This window comes from Mauremys reevesii, linkage group 11, assembly GCF_016161935.1.
Source record: "Mauremys reevesii isolate NIE-2019 linkage group 11, ASM1616193v1, whole genome shotgun sequence".
Taxonomy (NCBI): Eukaryota; Metazoa; Chordata; order Testudines; family Geoemydidae; genus Mauremys; species Mauremys reevesii.
The window spans coordinates 20848422-20861292 of NC_052633.1; the positions used below are offsets into that span (position 1 = coordinate 20848422).

General features: G+C 36.9%; 1 protein-coding gene across 9 annotated transcripts in view; it reads left to right on the forward strand.

Moving 5' to 3' along the window:
• Positions 1–11638, forward strand: part of FAM126B (family with sequence similarity 126 member B) — a 94918-nt gene extending 83280 nt beyond the window's left edge. For 8 of the 9 annotated variants that reach the window (XM_039495768.1, XM_039495769.1, XM_039495766.1 and 5 more), the window contains one exon: positions 4786–8218. In XM_039495768.1, coding sequence (XP_039351702.1) covers positions 4786–5390 — 605 coding nt within the window. In that variant the 3' untranslated portion in view covers positions 5391–8218. Of the gene's footprint in view, positions 1–4785; positions 8219–10242 lie in introns of those variants that run through there. The other variant, XR_005586432.1, reaches the window with a different exon arrangement.
• The last annotated feature ends 1233 nt before the right edge of the window (positions 11639–12871 follow it).

Sequence of the window (12871 nt, forward strand, 5' to 3'; positions counted from 1 at the left end):
TTGTTTCATATGTACTGCATACGCTTCAGGGTGTCCTTGTGGAAACAAAAATCTGAGATTCTTCTAGATTTGATGTATTGTTTCCATGGAATCCACCACAGTGAATCAGCACGTAATGAATGAGGGTCACAACATCCCACTTCTTTGGAAAATAAGATACTTACAAAAACATGATGCTGTTGAAGTTTTAGAAACTGCTCCTTGGTGCATAGTGAGTTTGAGCATGCTCAGTAAACGAGCCCTACCCCATCCTTACTCCATTTGTTCTGATTCGTCTTATTCCACTGTACTGACCGTTGCATGTGCATGTCCTGAAGGATATGGAGAAGTCCTGAGCTTTGCAGAGAACCTTCATTAAAAATGGTTGCCAAGAATGTAGCCTTCCCTTTCTAACACTTGAGTTATTTTAAAATATCCATATCTTTTGACTTGTTCCTTTGGAGTCTGCATCACTTTGCATGGTTTTCCTGGATATGAAAGTGAAGAATATTTGAACAGATAACTGAACATAGAAAGCTGACAGTTGCCTGTTTGCTCAAACTGTACAAACTTTGCCACTCAGTAATATTCTGGAGTGGAAAGTGGCCATGGAGCTAAAGCAGATTTGACTACTAATACTTAAATTATTATTTGTATGTTATGTATATTACCTTGTTAATTGATTATGATGATTTTTTAGAAAATTTGAATTAGTAAATACCCTCAATTGAGTGACTATGTCCTACCTGACAACAGCGTGAAACAAGAAAGATCTTTCTTGGTAAACCCTAGTAATCCCTTTCATTGTTCAGGTTTGTTTATGCATCTAATTATGAGAAGGATAAACAGAATAAATATCGCTTTTAAACTAGTGTTTGGAACCAATACATGGAATGTTCTGCCAGTTTCCAAGATGTGGCTTAGTGATGCCTCAGAAAGGATGTGTGTTTAAAAGGGTTACGTGTGTTCATACTCTTCTGTCGGGTTGCAGCAGTAGGTATACACCGTCCATTTGTGGCCAGTAGATAATGGTAGGGGGAAAGCTGACATGGAACAAATCCAAAAATAAATGTAATACTTCTGCTGGATCTACTTTGTATTGACTTCTGTGTCACAATAAAAGTGCATTCTTTAGAGAAGCACTAATTCCTATAGAAAATGTTGAGAAACTTGAAGACAAAAGCTGTGTGGTTGACTTGTCATTTTCTCTCTCATTTTCTCCTTTCCTTTCCAGGATTGTAGTCAATTATGGGGCTGTTCAGGAGAAAGATGTTGTTTTGATTGTTACTGTTCTGTAGGAAAAGAAGAAACCTACCACTTTTTCTGAGTTACCTGTTCCAAATAAGGGGTATAGAGAACTGAACTGCACTCTCCCTTTTCCTTGTCTTTGAGGGTAGTGTTAGAGGAAAACTACCATCCAGTGGGATAACTGTATATATTTAAGCTGTATTTTACTGAGGTGAAAGACTTCAGTCCAGTGAGAACTTTCCTGAGTATCTGGGATCTGACTAGAGAGAGATTTTCCTGCATGTTGTCTTGTCTGTTTTCTTCATTCCTCAGCATTGCTGTGCTGCCTGGGCCTCTGCATGGTTGCAGCATCCAAAAGCTTGCACCAAGTCTCTCATTCTCTTCTCTAAATTGAATGGATACTTGACAGTTTTACCTTTCCAATTTCTTTCTGCTGTCTCATGGTGTTTTTTCTGAAGATAATCTGTTTAGCATCCCTGATTATTTTCTCATGAACACTTCGGTGCTTCTTCACGGTATTTGCATCAGTGTTCAAATAAAGCTTTTCCATATTGCTTAAGGGTGTCTTCCTGCAAGTTACACATCATCCATTTGAATAAGGGAAGGTTGAGAGAGGAGGTGTTAGCTGCTGCCGTGGTTCCTAATCAATGCACTTTCATTCAGATTTGCATGATGGTATAAAAGAATATAAATGCTGGGTCTGATGGGAAAAGCTTCTTTTGGTTTCAGGGTATTTCGGTTGTATCATCCTTTTACCAGCACCTCTGAGGACGGTGGTGGTGGGTTGTTCATAAAATGTCTCATTGTTTAATGTGGGGAAGCATTTGTGTGAATAAATGAGAAGACAAACACTTTTATATTTCTAAAGGACTGATTTGATCAAACGGGGGAAAAAAATAAAACCCATATTTTAAATATGTATTCAGGAAGTTGTAGTAAATGGATTTTAATAATTAGAAAATATCCCTTAGAGTTTAAAATGCTTGTCTTGTCCTGAGGCTAAAGTTTTTTTCCAGGTATGAAGATTGCAGTACTGTGAAGTTTCTTACAGTTTATGGGAGGTTAAAGATTAGATTAATCCTATGAGGATTACATAATAAAGCAGACCAGCATTGTATTCTGCTGAGAATGGCTTTAGGTTAGAAAGTGGCTGAGTGCCCCTTGGGAGGCTGAAACCAGGAATAACAGTGATCTTAGCTTCAACGAAAAGGGTTTCCTACAAGGGAAAGGGACCCAAAAAAACCCATCTGTAAAGCTGTTCTGCTTTCTGCTTCTGAAATATGATGCATAGCCAAGCTAGATATTTTTGCACGGTGAAGGAGCACCAAGAGCAAAGTACTGGCCTCAATAGGCTGCAGTGTAACTTGAAAATTTAAAAACAACTTGTTACCTTTGTCAGTGCACTGACAAGAGTCTGTGGAAGGGTAGGTTCATTCCTGTATGTTAGACTCATAAATCTTTTGCCACCATTTAAAGAGCTTCAGACAAGCTCTTTGATATGTGCCAGAGCAGAGTGAGCAAACTGCCACTGGAATAATGCAGCAGTTGAAGCCGTCAGACATGTACAATTCCTGGGGTTTCCCGCAAGCAGTCATACTTAGGGTTATCACAGGGAAATCTGAAATTCTTACAATTTGAAGGCCTTATTTTTATTTTTATTTTTAAAAAAAGGCGAAATTTTGCTTTTTTAATCTTGAAAGTAAGACAGCTGGAGTAAAAATGAGCACACTTTCACTCAAATGCAAAAACTACAATTTTTGAAATTCAAAGTCCTGTTCAAATACATGATAAATGCATATTTTGTCATGTTTTGATATAAAAACTACTTTATGAATTTCCTTGGGGTTTCAAAATGGCCTGAAACAAAATTGCATTTTTTATGAAAATATTTGCTATTTTTGTACAACCCTTTTCATGGTATAGGACTGAAAGCAAACACTTAAGTAGTAAATGCATCTGTTTCCTTAGTAATGGAAAATAAGGGAGCAAAATGAAAACCATAAACTAGAAGTAGTTTGCAAAGGAACCTGCTGCCAGTAAATTTAGCCAGTAAACCAGCAGAGCTCATCCATCTTTGCACCCTGTCAAGTCAGACTTATTTCCAAAGGTCACTGACTTAATACACTCAGGGTATGTCTACACTAAAGTTAGACACCTGCAGCTGGCCTATGCCAACTGACTTGGCTCCGGATAAGGGTCTGTTTAATTTTGGTTTAGATGTTATGGGGACCCTGCCACCTCGCAGGGTCTTAGAGCCTGGGCTCCAGCCCTAGCCCAAACGTCTATACCAGTTAAACAGACCCTGAGCCCAAGCCCCATGGGCCAGCCATGGGTTTTTAACTGAAGCATAGACATACCTTCACAGTTGGGTTTTAAACTCCCAACTTTCAAAACCAGACTTCAGGTTGCATCCTAGGAAACTGAGGCCACCTCTAGGTTTTCTCTGTTCTCCGTTCATGGCCTGGAGTGATAGGTTGCTGTTTGACAGGCAGGTCCTGTTCAGAAGCACAAAGTCTCTTCCACAGTGTGCAGCACTTTGCAGCTTAATCTTGTATTCCATATACAAAGAGGTATTTTATAGATAGAAGATATTTAGGCAGACAGGTTACAGGCAATATGATGGAGGCCAGCTTCATGTAATTACTGGAAGTGCAAGGAGGACTGGGGTTTGGGGGAGAGATGACAAATAGGAATTAGGGTTTATCTCCAGGGAAAAAGTTTAGTCACATTATGTGCCAGTTGGCATCTGCTAAAATCTACTACACCTGCAGGCGTGGTGGTGATTGGTGACCAATGGTCTGACCTGTTCCTAAAGGTTGTTGAGCTCTTGCAGCAACTCACATTGACTTCAGCAGGAGCTGCATTTACTGTATTCAGTACCTCTCGGGATGCAGCCCTAAATCAGGATAAAAATAGCAACCTAGGCTGAAAGGATGAGTGAAGGCGTTGTGAAGAATCCTTTAGACTGAATTGGGTAATGGATTGGATAGTCAAGCAGAGTTGTTCAGATGCTCACAATTATCTGTGCCTCTACTAGTAATGCTGGAGCTGATGAATTCTACAGAAGATGGTGAATTAATACAGATGAGAGGTTTACCCAGATAAAAAGTACGTACACAAGAGGCTCTGATTCTCCTCTCACTTGTGTAAACAAAAGTAATAGATTTATACAAGTGTGAGAGAACCAGACACAGTGCATATGAATGGAACTGAGAATAAATAAACCATATGAAGCCTGATTTTTTGTATTTACACATGTAAATCAGGAATAACTCCCTTGAAGTGAATGAGGCTACATCAGTGTAAAATCAGGCAAGTGAGAGGTAAATCAGGCTGCTAGTGTAGAGTACTGGAATTTGGTGCTGACAAAAGTTACTCTCCACTATGTATAGAGGGAAAATTTTTGGTTGCAGGAATCAATTAAAAAGTGGAAAAGTGTTTGGATCAGAAAGTGAAGTTTGTTTTTAGTGACGTTTTGTTTACATCTGTATACATCTACTTCATGTAACGTGACTGTTTAGTTTCTGGGTCTAATTTGTTTGTGTTGGGTTTTTGTAGATACTGAGGGTATAAATGGAAGAGAGGAATCCGTGAACCTCAATGATGCTGATGAAGGATTTTCATCAGGAGCTTCCCTTAGTAGCCAGCCAGTTGGGACCAAGCCTCTATCGTCCACATCCCAGAGGGGCAGTTTAAGGAAAGCAGCAAGTGGGCGTTCAGCTAAGGATAAAGAAACGTCATCTGCCACTAAATCCAATGAGAGCCCTCGAGATTCAGTAGCTCAGAAGCAGCACCTGCACCAACCAACTGACCTTACTGCAGAAACAATTGAGATGACCCCTACAAAGAAACACCTCAGCCTGCCTGCTGGGCAGGTGGTACCAAAAGCCAGTAGCTTGAGCCTAATCCGGACCGCCAGTGCTTCCTCCAGTAAATCATTTGACTATGTGAATGGTGGTCAAGCAGCTTGCATTGTTGGGGTTGGCACGGAGGGTGTTACTAATCTAGCAGCTGGCAATTCCAATCGGTTTTCAACTATCAGTCTACAGGAGGACCGGCTAGGCCAAGCTGGGGAAGGTAAAGATCTCCTTACCCCAGGGGCTCCCCTTACCAAGCAGTCTCGATCCCCAAGTTTCAATATGCAGCTGATATCCCAGGTGTAGCTTTGACTCCCCTCTTCCTCTTTAACCAATAGACAGTTCATCCTTGGGCAAAAACAAGAACCTTCATCCCACAGTGTGAAAATACTGACCATTGTGATCTCATTTGATTCCGTTTAGATATCATCCTGTATTTTGTATGAAACAGCAATAAATCTCCCCTCACTCCCAGTCCCCACCCCTTGTGAACATGGTTGTGAAGCAGTATAAAATGTACTGTATGCCTTTTCCACACCTTCCTTTCTCCTTGGGTGATGTGCAATCCATCGTAGGCTGATCAGTCCCATTTCAACACTGTGAGACTAGTGATATTGGAGGAAATGGTGAATGTGATCCCTATGAGATGATGCTTTGGCTTTGTTAAGAAATAGAAACGGGTTAGTTTTATCAGTCTGTAGTTCTGCAAAGACTACTGGATCATGATTTTTCTTAGAACCAGGAGTGCCTCAGAGATTCTAATGTGACTTTGGACCTCTCTGAGTTTGTGCAATCAATTCTGGGAGAGGGGAATGTCATTGTTGCTCCTGGCTGACCAATGCACTTTTCCATTAAAATGAGAATTGTTCTTTTCCTTCCACACCCTCATCTCCACTCTCCTACTTCTGAACCTCTTCCTGCTCAACAGTGGAGGCATGCCTATTACCAAGTCGTTGCCCCTCAGATAAAGAGAGGGCTGTAAGTAGAGAACGTAGGTCACAGTGTACTACTTATGGCGTTGTAGCCATATTTATGTTATATGTCTTCCCCTCCAGGACACAGGGTCATTCTGCTTACACACTGGAATTTGGAAAGGCCAAACCTGTTGAAATAATTCAAAAGTGGGAAGGAGAGACACACTTTCCCAGAAATAATTAACTACTAGCTCTGCTTCTATTTGTGTGAGGTGATGATCACTGAATTGAAACAAGCGCATCTTCAGGTAAACAGAGGGATTCTCAGGCTGCATTCTATGGTATCATAGTTGTTAGGGAGCCCCTCCTGCTTTCTAGGTGTTCCTAGCTCAGTCACAGCATAGATTAAGAAATCTGTAGTCCAGACATAATCCTCCAAGGAGATGCATCAGGGATTGAGATAATGGTTTTGCTGGAAACACTGAAGCATCAATGTGCAACACTTTCTAGAAACAATGTTGGTATAACGGGGTAGTCTTTTCTCCCAGAAGGACCACACTTCACTGCCTTTGTATTTACAATCCATTGCATTTTGTAAATATCTGATCATTTTGCTGATGGAGGCAGGCAATCTCGTAGAAAACTCTGAACTCATGCCATTGAGCCAAGTTCTGAATCTATGTGATTGATGTATGGGCAGCAATTGCTACCTATGCTAGCGATCACTACTTAAAAGTACACTTCTGATTACAAAGGAGGATGTCCATCATATTTTAGCCTGTGTCTTTCTTTGGATAACTAAGGAGAAAAGAGGAAGTCCCAGTCTTTTTTCTCTACTCTGTTGTGACCTGGAAGTTTACAGGCCATTAACCCATGGAACAGATTAGAGTTACATTTTTTCATTATGTAGGCACTTTTGTTTTATAATTTTCACTGTGAAAAAATATAAACAAATGGCTACAAATAACAGGCTATCTTTTGATTTATAAAGATTGTACGAAACTTAGAACTAAAATGGCATTACATTGCTAGTGGTTATTTAATGGGTTGGTTGTTTAAATGTTGTTTCGAGCTTTCAATTCTTTTCTTTTTAACACCCTCGTTTCAAGTAGCATTTTTTCAAAGTGACTTTCAAACTTATAAACAGGTAAAGGAAGACATTTTTATGGTTGAATGAGTTACTTGGTCACTTAATCTTCATATTTCACATTCAAAGAGGAATGATAACATTAAAAAAAAAGAAATATTACTAAAGATAAATATAATTTCAAATTGATAAGGACCAATCATTCCTTTATATTAGTTCTTGAAATGGAAATGTAAGTCAGACAGTCAGGCTAGTTTTGGAAGAATCCCAATATATTTTTTCGAGTGTTTATTTTGTGTGTGTGTGTATGTATGTATATATAGTTGAGGTATATACAAAAATATACATAGTGATGTTTGGTAGGTCAGCTATAGAGGTTCTATATTTTCCACGGTTAGTTTTCACCTAAGGGATTTATAGCTCTTCTAAAAATTTTGCATCAGGCTAAAACTTAGCAAACAAGTTTCCATATCATGATCCATTTCTTTTACAAAATGCAGTTAAACCAGTTCAGCAAAATGAAATAGTCCTGTGATTTCAAATGGGGAGTCAAATATGGGTGCTCAAATTTGAAGTTTTAGTCACTTTTTTAAACCAGTTTTGCAGGTATTTAGTCCTTATTTTGGTGGAGTGCCTTTTGTTATATTTTATAAATCTGTTAAGTATTCGTTAATCTGCTTTTGTGCGTATATGCACACTACTTTCGCTATAATATGCTTTTTGATAGAGTTCAAATTCTGTCCCTATTAACATCCTAGATGTTCCACACTGTGGACTGACATGATACATAATAACTTGCCCAAAGGATCCTTTGAGAGCTTCGTGTCAGATGTTCACTGATCAACCTCTCTATGTTCTGGAATGACTCATCCATTAACACAAATGAAGCAGCCATTATAATGTGTCATGTCAGTGCTATATATCATTAATGCTTTTAGATGTGTCCATCAATCCATGTCAAGGTAGTTGTGAAATATGATGTACTGAGCTTCAGTGAACTTCAAAGTAATGTGGCATTAATTGAAATGGAAATGCTTGGGATACAAACAAAGAATAATCAGAGTTGACTTTGGAGGGTATTGTATGGTACTGTTAAACTAAGTACAAAACTATTAAAATAGGTTTCTGACAAAGATTTAGACTTAAGTTATTTTTCCTTACCTCACTCTATTGTCTCTCCGTAATTATAATGCATTTGGTATGTAACATCATGCACTAGTTTTAGACCCCTGCAATAGTTGAGTACAGTTGCAGTATACAAAAGGTCAGAATGTAGAATACGACATTCCTCCTTATCTAAGATAGTATATATGCACAAATCTGAAGTGGAGAACCATGGGTACTGTAGCTAGGTGTAGATACACATTTAAGTAAGGATAAATGTATTATCCTTTGATTTTAGCGTAACTGTGTACAATAATATGCTGGCATTTGTAATTTGTTTTTTTTCCTGGGACTACATAATTTAAGGAAATATAAAATAACAGGCTTGCTAATTAAATCTTTGATCAGCTTTTAAGCTATTTCGAGTGGCATTTTGCTTGAGCTGTGAGCCATTTTTCATGCAGGCAGCAAGATGACAAGTAATAGCTGTTTAAACGAATGTTGCAAGTGAAGATTAAATATTCTACTATCCATCCATTTAGTTTAGTTTTCAGAATATTGAGACTTTATACCTTATTGTACATCTCAAATACCGATTTGTGATGTGACCTTGAAAAAGCTTTTTTAGGAGTGTGGAGCCTGTCCTTCCATTCTGTAGCAGTGACCATTTTATCACACCAGTTATGTATTATATCAGATATTTGTATGGTTTGCAAATATAATAGTCTCAGATACATAAATCTGGCATTTACAAATAAATTCTCAAATTTCTTACTAGCTTTTAAGGTAATTAAAATCATCTGCGTTGACATTGGAATAGTGAAAATACTGTTTTCTGACAAAATATTTTATTTGCACTACTTTCGTGAATAATAGAATGTACTGGGGCAGAGCTTTTTCTCACCATGTGAGGTTTGTGTGTGGGTAGGTACATACATTGTCACATGTTGACAATCAGTTGCCTCAGTTGTGTGTGTATTGTATATAAATGTAAACATATTAGAAATTTTTGGGGGTACGATCCACTACTAAATAGTGGCAAATAAAAGGGGGTTGCTTTACTTTTTGGATAACTAATAATTAATTTTAAAGCTTAGTTCAAGGGGGAAAAAATTCAAAATAATGATAAAAGGTTCACAAATATATTTTGAAGATTAATTTTGGAACAGATTATTCTACATTGAGGCCATTTTTAAATCAACAGTTTAAACTTTTTTGTTGTTCCAGATAAGCCAGTTGCTACCTGCTTTTAAGATTTAAGGTGTTTTAATTTTCTTAAACCTGGAAACAATTCAGACAAATGGATTGATAAGTAATTTCAGTTTGATTTTTTTAATCAAAAATAAAAAACTCTTGAAAATCAAAATGACCTGAAGATAGAAATGACCAAATTGACTGTTCAAAGAAAAGAAAATTTTGAAATTAAGTTGTACAAAATACTGTCCCCCTAAATTGTGGAAAAAAGTGATAAATAGAATATGAGCTAAGCTGTTATTATTATGCACTGTACAAACAGAACAAAAAGACAGTCTTGATATTTTAAATACTAAATCATACAAACCCTAAGTTGTTGCAATCTAGCATTGCCTAACTCTAAGACATGTTACCTTAATATGTTAAACTTACTATCAAGTGCATTAGGTATATTCATTGTATCCATTGGCATTGTGAGAGTAGCATTGTGGACAGTGAACATGTATTTTTATTTCTCGAGTGAGGAACGATTGCAGAACTCAAGGGGCAAAGCCAGAAGTAACCTGTGCCAGTCCATTCCAAACACGTAAAATAAAAAGGGCAAATTCATTGTAGTGTACATGCACTGAGTATTCAGCTTAAACCAGACTATACAATATTTGGTATCTTGTTTGGTATTTTAAACTTAGTGTTTTGTTTCTAGGACCTGGGCCTTATTGAAAATTCCTTTGTTTCTCATTTATTCCTTATGGCATTTGCATAATCAAAGTTGTGCATTGCCTGAAAGTTTATTTAGATATTTTCTATGGCTGAAGTATAAATGAACATATAAACCCTTCTTTCAAAATTGTCATAATAGATCAGCTGAGAGCCCAATATATATACCAGCCTATTACATTTTGATGGAAGACAATGGAGAGGAGTGGGGGAAACTGATCCGTCACTGGTACATCAAAACAAAACACCCCAAGTGAGTGTGAGAATAAGATTTCGCAAGGCTGGCATACATATGTTCATATGACCATTGCTAATATTTTTAATATGGCTTTTTAAAATCCTACCTTATTAAGCCGAGCTTGCAAAGCATAAAACAGGAAGAAAGAAAATAGCTGTAGGCACTTAAATTAATGAGAGAATTTTACCTGAGGGTTCGCTAGGGTCAGTATCTGCAATAAGAATAAGTTCCGTTTATTTTGTAGTTATCCCTTGAAGTCTAATACGGAGAACCTCAGATACAATCTGGATGAGAAATGAACTTTATTAGTGGACAATCTACCCCAACCCAGACAGTTTAATTCTAGATTTAACTAAATTAGATGCAAACTGCTGTTTCTGTTTCAGGATTTAGTGTGATCCCTATAGGAGTATAGAAAAGCAAATTCCTTTTTATCTTTCCTACATGCATCAGACAGTATACCAAAAGAGACCATTAAGGGACCAAATGTAATTAAAATGGGGTCCATCCTTCAAAAATTGTCCCTTCTAATGTAAAGGATTGCTTTTCTATTCCTGTGAGGAAACATGGATGGAAACAGTTGTACAGTTATTTTGAGATCCTGGACTACATTTTGAGCTAGGACTTTGTCAACTAATTATTTTGTCATGAATGCCTATTACAGGTTTACAAGCAGTGAAGTGTGAGTGAATAGAGCAGAAGACCCCAGTATTTTGGCTGAATATTTCTGTCAAACTAAATTTCAAAAAAAATTTGATTCCCAAACAAAAAAATTAATTGGTTCTAGAAAAATCAAGTTAATTACTGAAATGTCTTCAAATGAGCAAATAGTTATATCGTGTCTGTAACACAAATAACTAATAGTTTAGATGTACCTCCAATAAGACTAGACTCCTTTATGGTGCTTTGTCACTGTATCTTTATTTCAGGTGCAGGACAATTGATCCTGCTATTTCCCAGCACTGAATAGGAAATTTAACAGGTTGTTAGTAGTTTCTCTAAGTAAATTAAATTTCTTCTCCTTGACATTATAGGACTTAGAAGTGACAGAAAATAAGCTATTGAAAATTTTCCCTCCAGTTCAGACCATTCACTAGTCTTGCATATTTTTTGTTTATGAAAAATGTTACTATCAAAAAGTACATGGCTTCTAATTTTCAGTCAATATGAGTTGGCAATCACTCAGAATAAATTACTTGTCTTTGCAAAGTATTCATGGGTTTGCTAGTGTTCAAAATGTTTGTGTTTGTGTGTTCAAATATGACTTGGAAACACTACATTGCACTTTTCTGCAAGAAAACAGTAAATACTTTTGGGCAAGGGCATTACTAGTTGGTTATTTATGGAATGAAACCATGTAATAAAGTAAATAACCTTAAGGGAGTCATTTAACTGGAATCATTTTTCCATATCAAGGACACCAGGCAAAAGCTAGTAAAGATTTTGAATAAGTAGATCATCTCAACACAATACATTTTGGACTTACTATGGTAGCTTTTATTTGCTATAAGTAAACTGAGGTACCCTGTGCTGTATTTTTTAAATTTGTAATAAATTCCTCTACTTTACAATGAATCTTTTGAGTCTTACTGTTCGTATAACAAAATAGAATTTGCAGTGTTTGACTAGCAAAATGAAACAATCTGCAAGGATTGAGATAGTATTTTCTTACTGTTTCTGTCATACAAGGTTTGTTTCTCTGGACTAAGATTTCTGAAGGATTTTTACTACTTTGGCGTTTTATGTAATTTTATCATTGTCACAAAAGGAGGACAGGCAGCAAATAACCTACTTTCTGTGGACAAATCTGTTTGGCAAAAGGGCTTGAATTGTGTAGATGCTCTTTTTTCACCAGTGTGTAACCCTGCATGTTGGTATGCACTCCCAAACATTCAGGATATAGTGCTGGTGAAAAACTAAACAGAATGGGTAGTAAATGCAGTCTCTGTTGCATGATGTCCTTTAACCTGGGACCAGTGAAAAATCTTCATTCTTACAGAGCTGAAGATAACACACATTGAAGATCATGTTATTGGTGCATGTAAGCCATTATCTTAACTGTCTTACTGAAACTGGTTAATGCTGTTTATTGTTGTTGAAATGTGAAATGTAGTTACTGTTGACCTTGTATATATTTGCCAGAGATTAAAAAAATAAAGAATATTTTAAATCACTGTAAATAGAGATGTATAAAATGGAAAACAGTCTGCAATGCAGAATATATATATCTATACATGATGTTAAATAAATATTGTTTCTGGATGAATGTGTACACCTTGTGTCAATTGTATTTTTTAACTTGTGCATGGTTTTCTTGTTTAATATATAGATTTGCTTCTGTTAAGGTGTCAACATGTAGTGGATCTTTCTATATGGTTTCTTAATGCAAATGGTCATTTTACAAACTTAGATGATCTATGCTGAGTGCAGATACTGAGTGGTAAGGGAGGCGTATGGGACAATATGCAGTATATATGTCAACACTAATAGACGGTATTTCAGATTAATATCCTGCTAATGCCAATTTACCTGA